At 35.4% G+C, this 20,677-nt stretch overlaps 2 protein-coding genes across 2 annotated transcripts; both read right to left on the bottom strand.

Annotated features, from left to right (window-relative positions):
- Positions 1-1,736: 1,736 nt before the first annotated feature.
- Positions 1,737-6,809, bottom strand: LOC111998574 (uncharacterized). Its single transcript, XM_024030662.2, has 6 exons — positions 6,284-6,809; positions 6,021-6,062; positions 4,637-4,752; positions 4,376-4,481; positions 4,123-4,176; positions 1,737-2,502 (listed from the first exon to the last, which is right to left on the bottom strand). The coding sequence occupies exons 1-6, from the start codon at positions 6,545-6,547 to the stop codon at positions 2,344-2,346; spliced, it is 741 nt and encodes a 246-aa protein (XP_023886430.1). The 5' UTR covers positions 6,548-6,809; the 3' UTR covers positions 1,737-2,343.
- A 103-nt stretch (positions 6,810-6,912) lies between these two features.
- Positions 6,913-15,795, bottom strand: LOC111998573 (ubiquitin carboxyl-terminal hydrolase 17). Its single transcript, XM_024030661.2, has 12 exons — positions 15,245-15,795; positions 12,841-12,977; positions 11,957-12,750; positions 11,558-11,646; positions 10,389-10,474; positions 10,093-10,255; positions 9,860-9,974; positions 9,572-9,729; positions 8,549-8,633; positions 8,258-8,470; positions 7,715-7,776; positions 6,913-7,610 (listed from the first exon to the last, which is right to left on the bottom strand). Exons 1-12 carry the CDS (start codon positions 15,514-15,516, stop codon positions 7,013-7,015), a joined length of 2,772 nt encoding a protein of 923 aa, XP_023886429.2. The 5' UTR covers positions 15,517-15,795; the 3' UTR covers positions 6,913-7,012.
- Between the last annotated feature and the right edge of the window lie 4,882 nt (positions 15,796-20,677).

Raw genomic sequence — 20,677 nt, forward strand, 5'->3', positions numbered from 1 at the left:
TCTCTCTCTCTCTCTCTCTCTCTGATGATGATGATGATGAAGAATAAATGATAGTGAATGGGAGAAGAATGAGATGGGTCCGTGACCCATTAGAGTCAAAGGAAGCCTTCTCTCTCTCAGGATTCTCTGTAAGACTTAACATTGACTCTCATGGTCACGGAACCCATCTCATTCTTCTCCATTCTAACATTTATTCCTCATCATCAGAGAGAGAAGGAGAGTCCGTCAGGTTAGAGAAAAAAGCAAAGAAAATATGAGGTATTAATTATTAAAGGTGTTTTTGGGGTCAAAAGTGATGATGTAATGAACGTGGAAATGGTGTGAAATAGGTTTGAGATGGGTTTGGTCATAGATTTATTGTTTTAGCATTGCCATTCTCAAGCACTAATACGAGCCTAAACAGCTTGAAAACTTTTGGACACGACCACAGCACTGATACTTCAGACAATACTATCTCTGCCCAAGCCACTTCGCCTCCCCGGCTACAGTTTCTTCCTTTGCCAGGGATGCTGACTCAATATTCTCTACCAAAGCCCCAAGATGCCACTATTGCCAAGCTCCCATCCAAATACCCTCTTAGCAAACACAGGTAAAAACCACATTGCCACATTGCCTACCATCCCGTTCCCAACACTGCCAAGACAGCCAACTCATCAAAGTCACTTTCACCAAGCAACCAACTCCTGCCCCAGCCAACAGTGCCTAAATACACATTGACTCAGTTGCTAAACTACCACATATCCACCAAGAATCTTGTACCTCAATGGCATTACCCAATTCTCCAAGGATAGAGCATGTGTTCAAATCCCCCCCTCCCCTACCTGATGTAAGCAAAAAAAAAAAAATCAACCACATACCTATGCTCCCAATTCAATTAGAATCAACTCCACCAATCCACATGACTGCCACTTCCAAGCAACCAACACCCACTTTCTGCAAGTCCATCTTTGCCAAACATTCTCAAATCCCCCCCATTCCATAAAAAAACTTGCCAATGGTGCTTCAATCTCCCCATAAGACTAAAAAAAATTGGCAGAGCGTGATCTGAACCACCGATTATTCATGCCTCATCACACCCCCATCAAACTGAAAACTAGCCCTTTTGATGCTACGTTTCTGCCTTTCCTCCAACAATAAATAAATGACCCTTGAATGTGGCAGCCACACAGAGTCTTTTGATCCTGGCTTGTTGCTACTATCTAGAATGTCTCAAGTTAGCCTAAGTATACTTGGTAGAGATTGTAAAGAGTCATATTCTCTTTCCCCCTACCTAAAATAAATAACGAATCACTTGCATATTGTCATCTAGTCCTCAAAATATTAGATAAGGTCATTTTACTCGAAATGTTGACTTTTTAACTTCCCAAACTTAAAATTATGAAGGCCACAAAATACAAAATTAAACAAAACAAATAGCAAAGACCCCCACCCCACCCTTCTCCCTAAGGGTTCTCCCCTCCCCACACCTCCCCCCCCCCCCCCCCCCCCCCCCACCCCACCCACCAAAAAAAAAAATCAAAGATATCAAAAATAATGGCAGTTACCTATGGTAGCCACAGAAGATGATCATGGGGGTGGGGGAGACATTATTTAGTACAAACTATAAAACCAGCTCTAAATTCAGCCAAACTCAGGATCATGCTTCTATCCTTCCTACACTGCAATGAGCCAACATGCTACACATTCATTAATTAAATCAAACATTAAGCTACTAATAGATAATATTAAAACAAACATTCAAAATATAGCGTTCCTCACATTGAAAATGACATAGGAAAAAAGATAAAGAAGTACAAATTGGTCAACCAATCTCAGGTTACAGAGAATACTAATTCAAATCATAAATCAACTTAAAAGTGAGGTTTCTCTGCTGTCTTTTTACTTTATAATTCCTTTCACAGATGTAGGAAGGCACCAATGTGCTGAACAGCATAAAGATCAGCACAGTGCACAGAGTAAACAAATCTACAACAACGCCAGTAAAATTAGAAACAGGGTATCTGTATGAAATAAAGATCATATATACAGTTCATAAGTTTTCAGATCGCCACCACCTCTCAAGAATAATTCAATATTTATCTTAAACATCTACCTGTAATTAATTCTTCTATGAATTTCCCTCAAACAATAAATTAACCAATGGCAGGCTTATCTGCAAATCTGCTGACATATTTTGCACATCATTGGAGCAAGGCAGGAGAAAAAGGGTTGAACATACCAGCTCCTGAAAGTGCTGCCTTGATGACAGATTCAATAATGTTCACAATGTCCGCACCCACATATAAGACATGGCCAATAATGTTCACAATGTCCGCACCCACATATAAGACATGGCCAAGTCTCTCAGTGTTTATAAAACACCAAATCTCGGCTACAATTGGCTTTGACAGCCTCCTCCAACTTCTCAGCCCGGTCAAAATCGACTTTGAAAGTGACCATGCTGATGCCATCTTTACCAGTATCATAATCCTGTTTGATGTCTTCAATTTGAAAAGATTGTAACTGTAAATACCAAGCACAAGATATGAGTACGCAAACATTAAGTTTAACTTTTCAAAGATGCAAGGTCTCTAGTCTCCATTTATGCCATATATTGCCATACCAAAAAAAAAGGTTTCACCAAGGAAAAGCATCTGATAACTTATCAACCAAAAAAAAAAAAAAAAAGCATCTGATACTTACCACAAAAAATAAATAATAATAAAGGACTTCATTAACCATAGCATTTTACATCTGTTCCTTTTCACAGATTAAATTACATAAATGTACTTATACCTTAACCCAAAAGAATTTTATCAACATCAATTCACTTATACCAGAAAAGGATAAAGTCAGAACTTAAATTAGAAAGAATTGACTAAAGTCTTCAAATAAGTCCCACTCAATTATGTCCTTGTTGTGCAGATAGCACCACAGGACTCCAATCAATAACTGTAAATAAGCAGAAATTAAATAACAAGCACACACAAAGAACACAAAAATTTAAGTGATCCGGCAAACTGCCTACCTCCACAACGACGACAAAGAAATTTCACTATAAAAATTGGGAGATACAATAGTGCACAAGAACATTCTCAAGAAACCCAAATCCCAATTACACCCTAGCACTCTCTCACAAATACAATAAGAATAGAAGTGGACTGCCTCTCTTTTTCTCTATTTTCTCTTATGCGGCTGCACTTACTAGGTTAATAGAATTCTTGATCTCTCTATTCCGTACAACACAAACCTTATATATATATATATATATATTTATATATGTCATAGGTCGGCAACACTAGGAGTTACATTCCTAGTTGTATTCGGTCATACTTGACCGACTTACAAGCAATGGGCCTTGTGGGCTTCAGTGGCAATTCAAGCCACAAATTGAACCCACGTCAATAGTCCTCCTTGTTAGACAAGCTTGAAAGAAAAATGTGATTATAATGGTGGCTAATATTAGAGAAGGTAATCTAGCAAAACTTCCATTCTAAGAGTTCATAATCACATGGTTTGTAACAGTGAATGTTATGTCCAGAATTCAAACAACACAAGATAAGGATCGGTTTAGGTTAAAATAAAGTTCTTAAGTTGAATTCAAATAAAATCATGCAGGAAATTAGCGGATTAGCATTGCATTCATTTCAAATTGTATTTAAATTTAAACAGGAGTTGCATTGTATTTAAATTCAAATAGGATTTGGATCCTATGTTTTAGGAGGTGGTTGTGATAAGGCTATCTCCTCATTAGTACGTAGAGGAATATGAATGAAGCAAGCAAAAAATAACCCAAAAAGTATATTCTCCCTCTCAGGTTCATGAAGTTAGTCACCTCGAATCAACTAAGTTATCTTTCAATTATCCCGGTCATAATAGATGGTAAAATAAGAAAAGAGATAGAAGAAGGAGGACATTCAAAAGAACTAGGAGTAACAGAGATATTATCAAAATGTTCTGCTAACATTTTTTCAAGGTATAACTATTTCATTGACAGAGACTTATCATGAAGATCAATAGCAACCAAAAATGTCCTTATGGACAGTCAAAGAGAAACTTTTTCTTTCCAGATCAGTTTTGTCATATACATAATTCAAACCATGCGAAGGCATAAAAAAACTAAGTAATATGATCTCAGATCACCTGATGGTATAGAATGCCCAAAAGATCAAATGGAACCTCCACACCCATTGGAACCTGCAATCATATTCATTCCAATTATTTATCCCAAGAGATTTCCTTTCCCAATGATAAATAGCCTCAAAATTAACTAACAAATTTCCATGACATATATGTAATTATCTTCACATACTTTTTTAATTAAGTGGAACAGCATGCAGCGGCAATCATAACTCATAAGTAAAGACGCATAAAAACCCCAAAAGAAATCCAATACCTTAGATTTCACAACACAAGTTGGGGCATTTCTTAGGCACTCTGATGTAACTCCTCCATAGGCCCTGACCAATCCTCCAGTGCCTAGTTTGATGCCTCCAAAATACCTAGTATTTAATTGAAGGAGCAAAAACAAGAAGTGCAACAAAATATAACCAACCAAAGCTTATGTATATAACACAACTAATTTAAAGCTGAGAATCCACACATGAGAACTCAACATAACAATATGTACTCAGGAAAAAGTCATGGAAATGCTTACCTGATCACAACCACCATAACTCTATCTATTCCTGAAGAAAGAATAGCAGAATGTATTGGCTTGCCAGCTGTACCAGACGGTTCACCATCATCATTAGACCGATATTGATCTCCAACCTGAGATGCAGAAGAGAACAACATGGGACTAAATTCAGTAAATTGAGAAAACCATGTCAAAGACGACCTTCTTTAATGGACTCCCATCATCTTCTGCATGGAAGTCTATGCTGTTTAGATTCCAGAAAAATCAAATATGCAATGCATATGGTTCTGAATAGGAAATTATTAGGGAGTCTACTACCCAACTCTCTTTCCCTTGGAAAACCGTTTGGTAAATTTCCAACAAAGGTTAGTATCTTCCTTTGGACGGCTGCCTTGGGGAGGATTTTAACTACTGATAATTTGAGGCGTAGTTGTTGTGGTTGACTGGTGTTGCATATGCAGGAGAGATGGGGAGACTATTGATCATTCACTTATGCATTACCCTATAGCTAGAGAGTTGTGGAACATGGTGTTTTCATTATTCAGGGTTCAGTGGGTGATGCCAAGTGGGTTTAAAGAACTTCTAGATACCTGGTAAGTTCAACAGGCATAGATCTGTGGTAATCTGGGCTATGACTATGATCCCTCATTGTCTTATGCAGGGTATTTGGCGAGAAAGGAATGCTTGTTCTTTTGAAGGAAGTGAGAGATCAACCCGTGACTTGAAGCTATCTTTTTTCCACACCTTATTTGAGTGGACAAATGCTTCAGGTGTTTTCACTTTTGTTTCTCTGGTTGATTTGATTGATTATTGTAATTTTCATGCATTGTAGTTTTTATTGCTGCTGTCTTTAGCACACTGCATGTGTGCTTTGGTTCCTTGTATTATCTTTCTTTTATTCAATGAAGTATTATTTATTTATCAACAAAAAAAGTGGCCATAGAAACTTATCAAATAAAGCTTAAACTTATTCCTCCCAAATTCTTCCGACTTTGAACGACGCATCCGCACTCATTCTGAGGACATAAAAACTATAAGTCTAATGTTGAGGGCTGAAACCCTCAACAAGGTCCCCACAAGTTTGCGCTAGAAAGAAGAACACGAACAAGTTTATAAACCCACGGGGTGAGGAGGGATCACTCATGCATGTGAAAGTGAAACATAAAAGATTTCACTATCAAACTGCCTTCCTTCTACAAAATATTATAAGGTAACAAGACAAGTTAAACTGTTAAGGATCCATAGCCAACCAAAACAAATTTGAGACAAGGCTTATTTTTTTTTTTTTTTTTTTTTTTTGAAGCGAAGACGTTGTTGTTGTTGTTGTTGTTCTGAGAAGCTTAACCCAATTAGGCTTATTATTATTACAAAGTAAATTGCATATAATAAAATAATGTAGCACCTTGTACGCCCAGCAGTTGTGAGTAGCACGTGGATCTCGGACCTAAAAATCAATCAAAATATTCAAGCTTATTCTATGAAGCATTCAAAAAGATGAGTAATAAAGAGCATCATCATAAATTAATCAAAGGTGGTAGTGTTAGCAAAGAAGCAACATAGGAATTGTGGCATACCATACCATACCAGTAAAGCAATGTTATTGTTATTATTATAATTGGGCAATTGATCAAAATGGGTGGGAAGGAAAGGAAAGGAAAGGAAAACCTGGGAAAGGAAAGAGAAGGCGGATTGCTCGTCGGAGATAGGGCCAGCGATGGCGATGAATTTGCTCTTCTTTATTTCTTTCTCGAAGCTTACTTTCTCTTTGATGGTCGTGAACGCACCTGCACTCTTGCTACTACTGCTCGCAGTCACCATCGCTCTCTTGGCTCCAACGAGGGCCACGATTGAGGCTGAGATTCGGTGGTTTATTAACTTCTGGTAGTGGTTATAGTAACTGGGAGTTGTTATTGATGATAGTAGTGGCATTTGCTTTTGTTTTCTCACTTCTTTTCTTTGTATTTGTATTTGTATTTGGGTTTGGGACTTGACGACTCATCAGTTTCACAATTTTTTTTTTTTTTAATCTTTTTCCCTCTTATCTTTTCCGTATTGTTTCTTTTTTTCCCATATATAATTATATACCTCTCATTCATAATCCTATTTTTCACAATTTTTTTTCACAATTGATATTTGTTAATATGATAACTTACGATTCAAGAAAAATATTTTTAAGTAAATTATCCCACCTCTCTTGTAAGAGGAGACCTGACAAGTTCAAAATTCAAGCCAAAAGAAAAGGTAAATATCATATATATATATATATATAGAAAGAAAAAGTAAAGATCAAAGACTTGGAGAACAGGGAATGGGTAGCTAAGAATTAATGATTGATATTTTTTTTTCCTTAATAACATTAATGACAACGCTTACTTTCATCTCACAACTCAAACCTCAATAAAACGTTTGAGCTGATCTGTCACCACTTGCTCTTCTCAATGGTACACCAGAATTTACAACAGAAGGGTTAACGAAGGCAAATTGCCCAAAGTCAGTGTCCCTACTAGTACTACTACAACCTAACTGGCTGCAAGACTTTCTACGGTGTCTAGTTGTGTCAGTATACAAAATTGCAGGGTTTCCATCCCCATTCAAATCCTCCCTCCAGCCATTCCGTCGGGATGCTTGCCTCCAATCGTAATTGTCCACTTCTGGATCTGCATCGTAGTCTTCATAGGAGGAAGATGGAACCGAGTCTGATGAGAGCCCATAATTGTTATACCAACTGGGTCCCACTTCACCAAATATGTAATCAGACAAGTCTCCCGTGCTGGCAGAGTCTTCTTTGATGCTTGCTGTGCTGCAAGAACTTGCGTCTGAGCAGCTAAAAAGGGAGGAACTCTCGCTCGATGAATCAATAACTGAAATTCTTTGCATCGAATGGTTTCTCCAATCGTCTAGTTGGAATGATTGATTGTTGTGTCTCGCAGGCTTCTGATGTGTTACCGACTGTGTCTTTAATCTTCTGCCATTACACACTCGTGGAGAGCGCCTAGTAATAAAATAATAGTAACATTTTGAAAATGATGTCTATTCTGAAAGAAAAATAAAAAATAAAAATAAAAATATGCAAGTTGTGCTCCACAGACATGTTACCTAGCGTAGAGAAGCATGTACGCCCCCTCTAACAAGACCCTCTCCAATTCCACAGGTTCCACCTACATAAAAAATGGGTGCCACCAATCGGTCTAAAATTAAGAATAGAACTCAAGCCACTCATTCTAAATATCATCTAGCATTAGATATTATAATCAAGAATACATGCATTAACTAAAGCACCCATATAAACACAATTACCCACAGACAACTCTCTATGAAGTTCTCATCCAAAAGAATGATCCACAAGATTGCAAAACACTAGTATATTCGTACATTATGGAATGAACATCAGCAACAAAGATTTCAATTCAGAACATAATGATAGATTGCCTCTTTCATCTGAGATGCAAGCAGATTTTGGCAGTTAAAATCCAGAAAGCTCTGAAAAACCATCTAAAGGTTCAATAGAACTTAAGGTCCCTCATTTCCCCGAACCCAAAAGAAGAGAAAGATTCAAAGAAGAAGTGTATATAAAAGAAAAGATCAGGAACCCAACTTGATAATATATGTACGGATACTAAAAATAGACAGAGAACTTACCGTGCTATCATCTATCCTGAACCACTCCCCATTGAAATTCTTTACATAACACACATAGTGACCTGAATACGCAGCATCCATGATATCCAAATGAACCACTACTGCATAAAGACTGTACAAAGGAGAATTATCATTTATTCCACTTATATACGGGGCCATGTTGAGGACCTCAGGAAACTGAATTGATTTGTTTAACTTCTCAAAGTTACCAGACTGCAAGGGATTGAAGAAAAACATTAGAACTAAAAATAGCATGAAGTACCAAAAAGAAATTAATAATCACAAACTTACTCGAAATCGCTTCAACACAATCGTTAAAATATTTGGCGCCTCCAATATTGTCAACTTCTTTCTGGCCTTCTCATAAGATTTACATCTAGATTAAACCAGTAAAAAGAAGTCAAATGATCAAACTTATAAATAAAAATAATGCAAATAATAAGAGGATTCAACCAGAAAATAGAGAAAAGTATTTTAAAACTAAGTTACAAAGATGGTTCAAATTACTGACATAAATCTAAGCTTCACTCTTCACAACTCATAATCAAATGCTAAAAATGACATAGATTAAATTGCAGAAACCATAACGAACAAGTTTGGCACAGTTTGTTCTAATTATTGGTCTCAAGTTCAAAACTTAATATGATGTTCTAACAGTGTAATTACCCCTCACCCCACCCCCACCCACACCCCAAAAAGAAAAAGAAAAAGAGAGAGAGAGAGGATAACAACCACATGAGGTCTGAAGTATTCTCAAACTCTCCTTTAAAAACGTTCTCTTTTTTCTTTGTACTTACACAAGTACGAATGGGTCATGTACCAACAACCTAACCATCCACCTAGCTCTTACAAAGTGAGGAGGTCTTATCCCAGCTAGAGCTCATTGGCATCCTATAAAAACATTCTATAAGTCTCCATAAAAGCTTCTAAACTACCTGGAAAACAAAAACTCAAACAAAGGTGTTGGACAAAGAAAATAAAATAAGGTGCCTAACCATCTGGCACAAAAAAAACCAACTTCCTCACTCCAACGTCTTCAACACCCAACCAAAGAAGAAACCAAAGAAAAGGGAGAAAATAAACCACAGTTGCAGACCACAATCTTGGTGTTGGGAATGGCAATAAAAGGTCTAACGAGGCAAATAAGGCAATACAGGAGTTCTCTTGTTACAGGAAAAATAAGTACTCTAATCAGTGTGTGAACGCATAATCAGTACACAGATAAACTGAGCAGAAGGCACTACAGGACTTTTCTTGTTAAAATAAAAGTGAGCATTATGAGCATTTGATCCAAATGCGCGCACATGAACTAACCTGCCACAATAGTACTTGTTCTCTCGGTCCAAGATTTCAGTAGCTGTAAATTGAGTAAGAGCCTCTTCAAGAGTTCCAATGTCCCCATCTATCTCAACAGTAAGATCCATCATCCGCTCATATTGCTCAGATTTGACAAGGCACTTCATGCACTTTATCTGAGAATCCCAGTCATGGCAGTTCAAAACAGGAATTATTACCAACACCAGAAAGACTTGTACTATAGTAAGAAGACAATCAATTATTTAAGTGCATGAGCCTATGCGAAACATCAAAGTAAGGAAGAACCTTAGATCGAAGGTAACCGCCAAAAGTCAGGCCAACTAAAGTTGTTTCTTGTGCCACTGGGCCCTCAGCCCCAGCTCCCTTAAGGCAAACAGATTGCATTGTATCAACAGCATACCTGTCATCTTAGTAACTGATCATGTGGTACACATTTGAGGAGCAAAAAAAAGGAAAAAAGATAGACTCTCACATTAAAATTTATAAATACAACTGGTCAAGTTTTTAACTTGGCTAACCTCAAAAATTCATGGGCGTCTTCTTCCCTCCCATGTCCAAGATGACTTCCAATTTTATGTATTTTGGACAGTATCCCAATGGGAGACAACGGGGAATAGCCTTCTTTTGCCTTCTGAATTAGAGATTCAAACTCACAAATAAAACACCATCCCTTCTTTCGGCCTGGTAAAGAGACAAACATTGTATAATGAGAGGGACATTATGCACATTATCCTAATAATTTTTTTGACAAGTAGATTGTCCTAATAATTGAGCAATTCATAAGCCCACAGTAGAATCATGAAGAGAAACTTGCATGATTTAGAATGAAGCCCTTCAAGAAGATAAGTAGTAAGAGGCCGAGTATACGCCAAGCATTGGAGCACAGCATTAGCATAACAGCTGCAAAAAAGAAAAGTTTATAATTAGAAAAAGTATTAATGAATAAAACAAATAAAAAAAATAAAACATTCTTTCAGAACAGCACAGATATTCAGAGAGAGAAAGAAGCAAAGGATTCTTCTGTGTTCTTATTATACATTGCATGGAATAGAAAATGACAGCATAAAACTCCACACTGAGAAGAGGCAGAAAGAACAGTAGCAGCAGCAGCAGAAGCAGGAGTGAGAGAATATGGATATGGATAATTAGATGACAACTCTTCTTTACCCCTTTTTTTAGCTAGCATCTTTACTTATATATAACTGCTGTTCAATTGTAGCCATAACATACTTACCTTTTTTTTATAAGTAATAAAAAATATATTATAAAAAGAAGAGGTGTCACCTGAGTATACTGGGAGTATACAGCCATGTAACATACTTACCATCTATAGCTGTGGGCAAAATTATGATAATTACAATTTAGGCTTTGAGGCTTATGCCCAGCCTCCTAGAAATACATAAAAGTCACCCCTGCCTCCTACCCATTTAACTCTGAGCTCTATAAAAAATTTCCCCGAGGAAAGTAAAATGCCTTACTAAGCAAATTGATGAGAATTTTATAAAGGAGAGAAAGAAAAGAGAGAACATGAGGACATCAAAACACAAAACGTACTGTTACAAGTGAGAGTATCCAAGTATATTCATAGCCTTATAGGCAATCTCTTCAGTTTAATCTCTACTATCTATATCTAAAAGGTGGTAAGAGTGTAGACCTTTGTTAAAATGATACTAACAATACAATAAAATTAAAAATAAAATGGCTAATTATATAAAGATTTCAAAATGAAACCTAAAGGCAATAATAAGGAAGTAGACTATAAGCTTAGTTCATCATATATTACAGACACATGACTCATTCTTGCAGTATTTTTTCATGTAATTTATTTTTACCAATGAAATTTTAAATTAAGGAGACATGAAGTGATGAGGGAAATACAATGGAATTTAAAAAAATAATAATAATAACACACTATACAAGAAAGTCATTATTCCTCCACATAAATTTAGCAGCCTTATAATCCAAAGCTGTAAAGTTTATTACCTGTTCCCACAATTTGTAAGGCCAAATGGACGTAGTTCCCCCTTATCATAACAGTAAAGTTTCATGAAAAGTTCATATGGAAAGGCTACCTGACAAAACAAAACCAATTTTTGGAAAATAATCAATACAAGTAATAACACAGAAAATATTGAGGCAGCTATTAAGGACAGATGGTCATGAATCCCACCATGGGGTGATCAAAATGATTATCCATGTGTACTTTTAATCACATGACCTATTTAATAATCATGTGATTTCTTAAATGATTCAATGAGTCATGTAATTAAAATACATGGGGAGTCATTTGACTTTCCACATACTGGAATAAGGGAAATTTCCCAAACTGTTTGCAAAAAACAATTATCCTATCAAGAATAAATAAATCATTTTTGTAACCACCTTGCAATTGTTCTTCCCACCAATCTCGTTGCCATGATCTAAAAGATTAGGCTTTGACTCTTTGGAGGCTTTAAACTGCTGTACAACTTTTCGTACAGATGTTTTCAAGCCATTACGAACATTTTGTGGCAAGCTTGGGATGCTACCAACTTTTGCAGGTAAGGCATGATAAGCTTCAATTTTTGCAGACTTGGGATGGGAAATTGACTGTCCTCCAATGGCTGAAGATGGACGACCATTAGGAGCATTAGAGGACAAAGACTTCACTTCTTTATGCTTAAATAATTCAGAATCATCTTCCCCATCATCAGCTACAGAATCTGACCCTGATGGTGAGCACCTAAATTTAGAAGCATCTGCAGCTAATTTTCCTGGCAAAGTGGATCCTGTGGTGGGCTTACTATTGCCAAAATTTGTTGGCCTAACATCATTAGTTATAACTGGAGTGGGCTTAGAAAAATGTGATTTGAAGTCAGCCCTTTCATCAATATGACCAGATTTCTTCTTACTTGATTTACTTGCACTAGAAATACCATCTACATAATTTACCACATTAGTAGACTGTGTAGGTAGCGCCTTAGTTAGTTCCATCTCATTAGAACTAACAGTTGTACCAACCATATCAGTGGCAACATCATCAGAAAGAGGTTTCTCTAATTCATCATTAGTGCCAGACCTAATGACCTGATTGGAAGAAATATCTATAGATCGTTTACTTCCAGCACAAGATGGAGAGGAGCCAGGAGACACTGAGGCACTAGGAGATGCAAATCCAGAATATGGTCCTTTGGTATCTGCAGAAGACCATAGAATATTAACATCATCCATCATTAGTGAAGCATTAGAAAAAATTTCAGATTCTTCTTCTCTCCCAAAATTATTACCATTAATTTCAGACTGTTTTTCCAATATTGATTTCCCATCAAAGTCACTTTCCTCTTCGAACGGCATGGTGGCAATTGGAGGACAACATTCATCTTTGTGACCTTGTCTCCAGTGCAAAATCTGGCACTTGCCAGAACTACAACCAAATAGGAAAATTTGAAAGTGAATAACTACCCTAGCAGTACCCAAGGGGGCAAAATTACAGCCAGTAGACAACCAAAATCAAATAGTGAAACATACAATAAGAGATCACAAAAGCCTGAGATAGAGCTATTTTTTAAAATTCCACAGTTACACCATCCAATTGATAAGTTTAAGAGCCAGTGATGAATAGCTAACAAATCTTAGAAGAATAGAGATCCATCTGAGCAGGTTGAATGATCCATGCTAACCATCACAACATTGTTAAGTTTAAATTAAAGAAAAAAAACTTATGCAAGAACATACTTCCACTACATATCACTATATGCGTGTGTGTGTGCGCGCGCACGTGTCTGACAAGTCAAAAAAAGATAATAGTTTCCCTCAGGCTGACAATTATACCCCACCTACCAGACAGCCAAGACCCCCCTCCCCAACACCAAAAAAAGGAGAGAGAAAAAACATAAACACTAAACCAAGTAAATAGATAAAATTCATTTTCCTTAATAATAATATCCCCTAAAAGAATATAGAAACAACTTTACAACCACGGACACTGGTTCACAAACTCAATTCCTTGGAAAAAACTAATGTAATCAAGCATAATCAAACAACCAGATTACCAAAGAATTTAATTATAATCAATATTCATCTAACAGCTCAACCGGAAATGACAGAAGAAATTCACTAAAACAAAATCCAATATCATCATCAAAGAATGCATGATGATATTACTTTCAAGTTTCCATAGCAACAATGTATATTACACAGTATGTTTGGATGGATGGGGAGGAGAGGATAGAGGGAAAGGGGTTTAATTTACCCTGCTTGGATGTTTTTTAAAGGGAGGGGGAAAGAGTTGGGGGCATTCCTACCCCTCCAAACCACTCATTTTTAATTCCCCCAAGTTGAGGGAATTTGGAAGGGGAGGGGTTCCACTTGTATTAAATTTTTTAAGTTGTCCATTTATATCTATTTCATTAAATTGAACAACAAAGGGAGGTATGATTGTCAATTTATATGATGTCTTATCATTTCTTCAAACAAAGGGGGAATTCCCCCCAACTTAATTTTTAAAACATCCAAACAAGAAGAAAGGACAACCCTACTCTCCCTTCTCTTCTCCTTCTCCCTCATACCCTCTACTCTCCTCTCCTTCCAAACGCACTAAAAGACGGTAAGACCACATGGAAATACAATCTAAGGAGTGAGAATAGTTACCAACCAACGTTAATCTAAGATAGAGAAATGCATCAACAAGAGACATCCCACCTTCTTCACAAATCTCAAGAAAATACATCATCAGAAAGCCCAAGTGAGTTCTTTGACCTAAATATTACAGCACAAGGAAAGTACCTAAATTCTTGCTGGTTTTCAATCTCACACTCCTAAATGAAATAGACCTTTCGGATAGTAAATGCTACATCCTCACCATACGTGTCTACCAGAATATTATCAAAAACACTAGTGCACTTGATTCTACTTGTATCTGATTCGTGTCTACCAGAATATTATGTAAAACACTACTGCAACTTCTTTTTTTTGATAGGTATAAGACACTAGTGCACTTGATTGTACTTGTAGGTGATTTGTGACAATGCAGGGACTTAACATATCAAACTAGAACATTGGGTACTGCTTTATACCCAAAAAGGAGTTTGACTGTACTTAATGATTTACCCTTACTACAATTCTGTTCTCTTTTGAAAAGTACTAAAACAATTAATAACAAACACCTCATCACACAGACTGCAAGTCCGATTGAAGAAGAGGATAGTTTAAACAACTCTATGTATCAAAGTATAGCCTTGGCCACTAATGAATGTCTACCCTCTTAACGGTACCATCAATCACAAAACTTGACTCCACCATGACCACAGTAATTTGATAAGTGGCTGGAGCTCATAAGCATAAGCCTCAAGCTCACCCCAAATGAAACAAATTTCTAACCCACAATAACAAACAAGGTTGGACGAGGAATTTCTAAACCCATGTAAATGTCTTGCGAATATTATCCCTCTAGACACTATGCATTGTATTTGTCCCATCCCTAAATGGTAATATCACCCACACCCATCTCAAAATGAAGAGATTCTTTGTCAAATAATGCAACAAACAAGACTCCAGCATTTCCTAAAGTTCTAATCTTTCATTGTCTTTCAATCACTTCAACAATCAAAGTAAGGAATACGAAAAGAGTACAATACAAGCAACCAAACACAAATTACCAAAATTAACAACAAAAATTCCAAAAGTACGAACCAGTATCTAGCGAGCTTGCACTGAGAGCAGCGCATAGTGGTGGGACTATAGCACACAGCACACTGGTATTGCCCTACGACTGAAACAGGTCCGTACTGAACAGTAGCTTCGACCTCGGCCATGGCGGCCTCTTCGGAGGCCATAGCCACAAGCCTCATGATCTCCTCCTTCTTCGCTTCCGCATCCTTCCACTTGTGGCGAATCAGCACGCCGACAAAGAAGATTAGGGTTAAGAGCACGATCTCAAACCCTAAGATTCCGGAGACCAGCATTGGCCTTATCCGGCGCCGAGAATCAATCCAGAACAGAGAAACCCTAGGATTGTGATTTTGCTATACATAGATTTCGCGACGGCGGCGGTGGCGGTGGAGGTTTTGGAGCCGTAAAGGATGAACCGTTCGGTGTTGGTGGTGGTGGTGGAGGGCAAAAATGGAATTTCAGGTGGGATTGGTGATGGCAGTCATGACGATTAGCATAATTATTAAAAAAATGGAGAGAGAAAGAGAGAGAGGGAATGAATGGAGTGAGTGAGTGAATGAATGATGTGCGATTTTTGTCGTCTGATTTTACTACTAGCGAAAAGGGCTCAATTGCTACTACTATTTTGTCGCGTGTGTGTTACTGTGTGGATTTTCTTTTTCTTCTTTTTTTTTTTTTTTTTTTCTTGCACGTGACCGAAAAAAGAATCCGTACTAGCGTAAAACACGTAACTATGTCACTTTGTCTACCGTTTCGCTAAAATGTCTACATCTGTTTAAAATTTTTGAGCTAACTTATGATTTTAAAAAATATTTGTTAAATTGACTCAATAATTTTAAATAAATGAAGGTCTTTTAGTAGAATTGTGGATAAAAAGTGAACAAGTGGACCTAGGATTTTAAGCTAGTGGGAGCCAAAGTATAAAGAAAAAAAAATTCTGAATAGGCATCCATGTAGTATTTATAAATTCTAAATATTCAAAATTGTTGTTTCTAAATACATTAAAATGCAATCATTTACCAACAAAAATAAAAACAAAAACAAAAACAAAATTTTTTATTTTTAATAATAGGCTAGTTAGGATTTTTTTTTTTTTTTTTTAAGTTAGAGCATTTACAGTGGTAGTGTTAAAAATTTTAGCTTTTAGCACCTCAGAAATGTACTTTATCTATTTTACTACCTCACTTTACAATACATCCAATATCAAATATTCTTTTTTTTATTGCTTCATTTAAAATGATATAAACAACTCGTTAAAATAATAAAGGAAGTGAGAAAATTTAAGTTTTTTAATTGAATGAAGAGATATAATCTTAATAAAATATTTTATTTTATTTTATTTTTAACAACTTGCTTCAGTAAATTGGAATTTATACCAATTTACTGTAATTGCAAAAAATATAGCTTTAACTTCTCCAAAAATACATGATTTTTTGATTCTTTGGTGGTAAAATAGTTTTTTTTTTTTTTTTATATATATATATATATATATTTTGCACCTGGGGGCTCAGGCCCCCTTAGGCCCCACCTAGGTCCATCCCATGAACAAGTGACATAATCTACCATCATATAATTTCTTTACGTGCTGGTATGTCTTTAATCTTTTAGTTTAGTTGTTTCTTGAAATTAGTTTTGGTCAAAAACGTTTCTTAGAATTTTTAGTGATATTTCCTCTTTTGGGTGAGTGCAAATTTTGAGTTTTTGACAACAAAGTGTGAAAAGTTATTATAGTCTTTTGAATTAAGGCACGAGAGAATATTATTTGAAACATTTTGCCACGCAAAGCTTTAAAAAACAAAACCAATTATTGTATTACATAATTGCTGCCAAAAATTTTAAAAATCAAAATACGTAGTTGATGATACAAAGAATTAACGGTCACATGACTCACATGTCTAAACGAGTTTTGAAAAAACCTGCAGTAGTAAAAGATTACACATAAATTCAGAGTGACACTATTGTGCTGCCGACAAAAACTTATTTGATACTTCCTTAAATTAACCCTTCAAATTATATATGTTGTATGCACTGTTTTTGGGATTTTTTTTCATACCTTGGCACAAGCAACATTTGTTGCTTATATAGGCCATTGGCTATTACTCCATGATTTTAACCATATCCTATTATGAGGGTCATATAGTGAGTTTGGGTGAAAATTGAAGGTACACATCCGGTCATATATTCAGGGCCTGTTAGTTTGGTTCTAACTCAATTTTTATATCTCAACACTCAAATCTCATCACTCAAACTTATTACTCAATTCTCATATCTCTAACTCAATTTTCCCATAATTCTATTGGTAGTGTGTTTGGCTGAAAAAACTCAATTTCAAAATCTCAATTTTAAGTAAAGTTGTGGGACCTACAAAAATTAATTCTTAGCAAAATGCATCCTCTCTACTTCACATCTTCATCTCTTTAAACAAAACCCAACGGCTACAACCCGAAGAAAAAAAAAAAAAAAAAAAAAAAAAGCTTTGATCTCATAAAATAAACCCAGAAAATGAAGCCAAAAGATCTCAATTTTAAGGATTTGGTGTTGATATTTGAAACTCTGATTTTATGTCATAAACCCAGTAAGTAGCACAAACATCACAAACCCAGAAAATACCCAAAAAAAAAACTAAAATAATCTAGTCCGAAAATCAAAGCCAAAAATGCCCAAAAAAGACTAAAACAACCCATCAAGAAAAAAGAATGAAAAAAAAATAATAATAATAATCAGTGTGAAAAAAGAAAGAAAAAAAATTGATGTGAAGACATGAAGAAAAAATGAAGAAGCAGCTATGAAGAAACAAAGAAAGAAAATAGAAGAGAAGAATGGTGCTGGAGTGAAGAAGGAAGAAAGAAAGAGAGAACAAGGAATGTGACCTGGAGAAGAAAGGAAGAAAGAAAGAAAAATAAGAAAAAGAATTGATATGACAAGAATTTAGATGGGTCCCATTATTTTTATGTATTTACTAAAATGTCATGTAACTCATAACTTGGAAATGTGAAAACACCAAAATTGTGTTTTCAATTTCCATCATCCAAACTCAAAATTTTGAGTTTTTGAGTGATGGAAACAATCATCCAAAACCAAATCAAACACTTTGTCATCTGTGGTACTCACTCGTTTTGGATGATGGATCTTGAAAACCGAGTGATATCACTTAGTTTTGGTGCTATCCAAACAAGCTCTCATTCACCATTAATGTGACATTGCATGTTTGAACGCATGCCCCTAATTCTCACTCTTCTTAATGGAGTTGGATTGTCTAGAACTTACTTTATCAGTTTATCTTCATCTTTATCTTTCTCGTTCATCCTTACTTTGGACAAGGAATCGGTTTTGTTTGAAAGATTTATTGGACAATGTAGATCCCATTAGTTATAATTTTTTTCAATTCTATGAAAGGATTTTAAGCTTTAATGTTTCTTTAAAAATGGATATTATGGAATATATTTTAAAAAAAATTGCGTTATTGATGTCATTTTTAGTGACTATATTCCTCTATATACTAACGGGTTTCAAGGAACTATTTTTCTATAACTACACACCTTTTTGAAAAATTTCTGTAAGGACTCAAAAAATAAAGGTCCAAGTCCACTTAGATTAGTGGTACCTTGTCCTTCAAATCAATCTCAAACAATAGAATATTTTGAAAAAAGTGAGAAACTAATCCAAGTGCAACTTTAAACTAAGTCCAAGTTTAAGGCCAAATGATCCAAAGTAATAGATAGGCATAATTTAAACAGCAATTGGGTATAATGACCTCATCGGGCAAGTCCGAGGATCAATCTCTTATATATAACTATAGTTCAAGTTTTACACCAGGCTATTCACTATTCTCTTTTCTGTTCTATTGGTCCTAAAAATGTTCATCCCCTTTTTTTCTTGGGGATTCCTTTTCCTTTTATATCACTCTCCCATGTATCCCAACCCTCTACTTGTATGTATCAGGACATTTCTCAGGATATTTGTCCTATTAAGACTCTGTTAAAAGTGGTAGAAAGAGTTGATAGTTGTGAAATTACTGTTCATGGGTCATTTCTACATTAATGCAGCTAATAAGGTTGGTGTAGGGCATTGAATGCGGAGGTGGGAGGTATATCCTTCAGGAAACTTCCACCATCCTTGTTCCCATTGTTATCTCTTCCCCTTCTTTTGGCCTTCACAAGATACCAATTGTATTGATTCTCTTACTCTCCTCGAGTGGGCGGAGTCCTCAAAGCTCGTTTACCCTTCTAGGCCTAGATTAGGTAAGTTAATCCTCGGTTTAGTACTCTTTGGTCCTCAAATTCCACACAATTTCCATGCAAGTTCTATTGCTTGTTTTATTAATCTTAAAACATAATCTCTGCATATACGTACACAATTGGATCTTAGAAATGATGCAAAGTTTTAAATTTTGTTTATAAAGCAAAATAAACTAACAATACCAAAAATAAGTTATCATATACAATTTTTTTTTAACTAACAATGATGTCCAAAGATCTTCGAGCACTTGATTAATCCTCCAAATATATGTAATCATTCTATCCAAACACACAAAGTATGAAAAGTTTTGATATTACAATAGGATTGTACCACCTTTTTAATCGAAGTCCTGTGTTACAATTTTCATAGGAGTTCTAAAAATTTGAAATTACATTATTAAATTATCAATAATCCATTATATTAGTTTCTTTGATTTTAACTTTTAAAATGTCATGTTATTTAACGTACGAGAAAAAGAAATATGTGTGGTAGTTGATTCAATTCGATTTGTTACACCGCATCTCTTCGTAGTCATCAAATAATCAATACAATTATTTTATTTTTTTAAGATTTGACTACCTCATTTTTATTCGATTTTATAGACTTAAATTGCTTTTTTTTTTTTATTTAGAATAATTTGATAATTACAATAGAGCGGGGAGATTTAAATCATAAACATTTTCTGAAAATACTAGGAGGTTTCATTTGAGATACAAAACTTTTTAAATAACTAATAAAGTTAAAGTAAATAATAAAATAAATTAGTGCTCCTTAGTCGTGATTACAATTGATATGAATATCATTAAGGACAAAAGCAAATAAAAAGCTAAATAAAGGGGAAACCAATAATTACAATAATTACCAGGCTGAGTGGGATTTTTGGTATTATTAGATACTTCATTCTTCACACAATTTACAATATTGTTTTTAAATGACCTGGTTATTTTATTTGCCAAAGAAGTTGGAATTTCTCACTCAATCTTTGAAGTAGATTCAGAGCTTGTCCTAAATACTCTTCACTCAAGTGATACATCTCACTCTTCCTTTGGTCATTTAATTAAAGACATTATATCTTTGACTAGTTCTCTTCTTCTTTTTGGTTTCCATTGGCTAGTTCTCTTCAAAACTACTATTTCTCTTATTTTTGTAGAAAAGGTAATGCGGTATAGTACATGCATTAGCTAGGAGAGCAATATTTTATTTTTTCGTTGTTAG

This window comes from Quercus suber, unplaced genomic scaffold (assembly GCF_002906115.3).
Source record: "Quercus suber isolate HL8 unplaced genomic scaffold, Cork oak 2.0 scaffold_822, whole genome shotgun sequence".
NCBI classification, from domain to species: Eukaryota; Viridiplantae; Streptophyta; class Magnoliopsida; order Fagales; family Fagaceae; genus Quercus; species Quercus suber.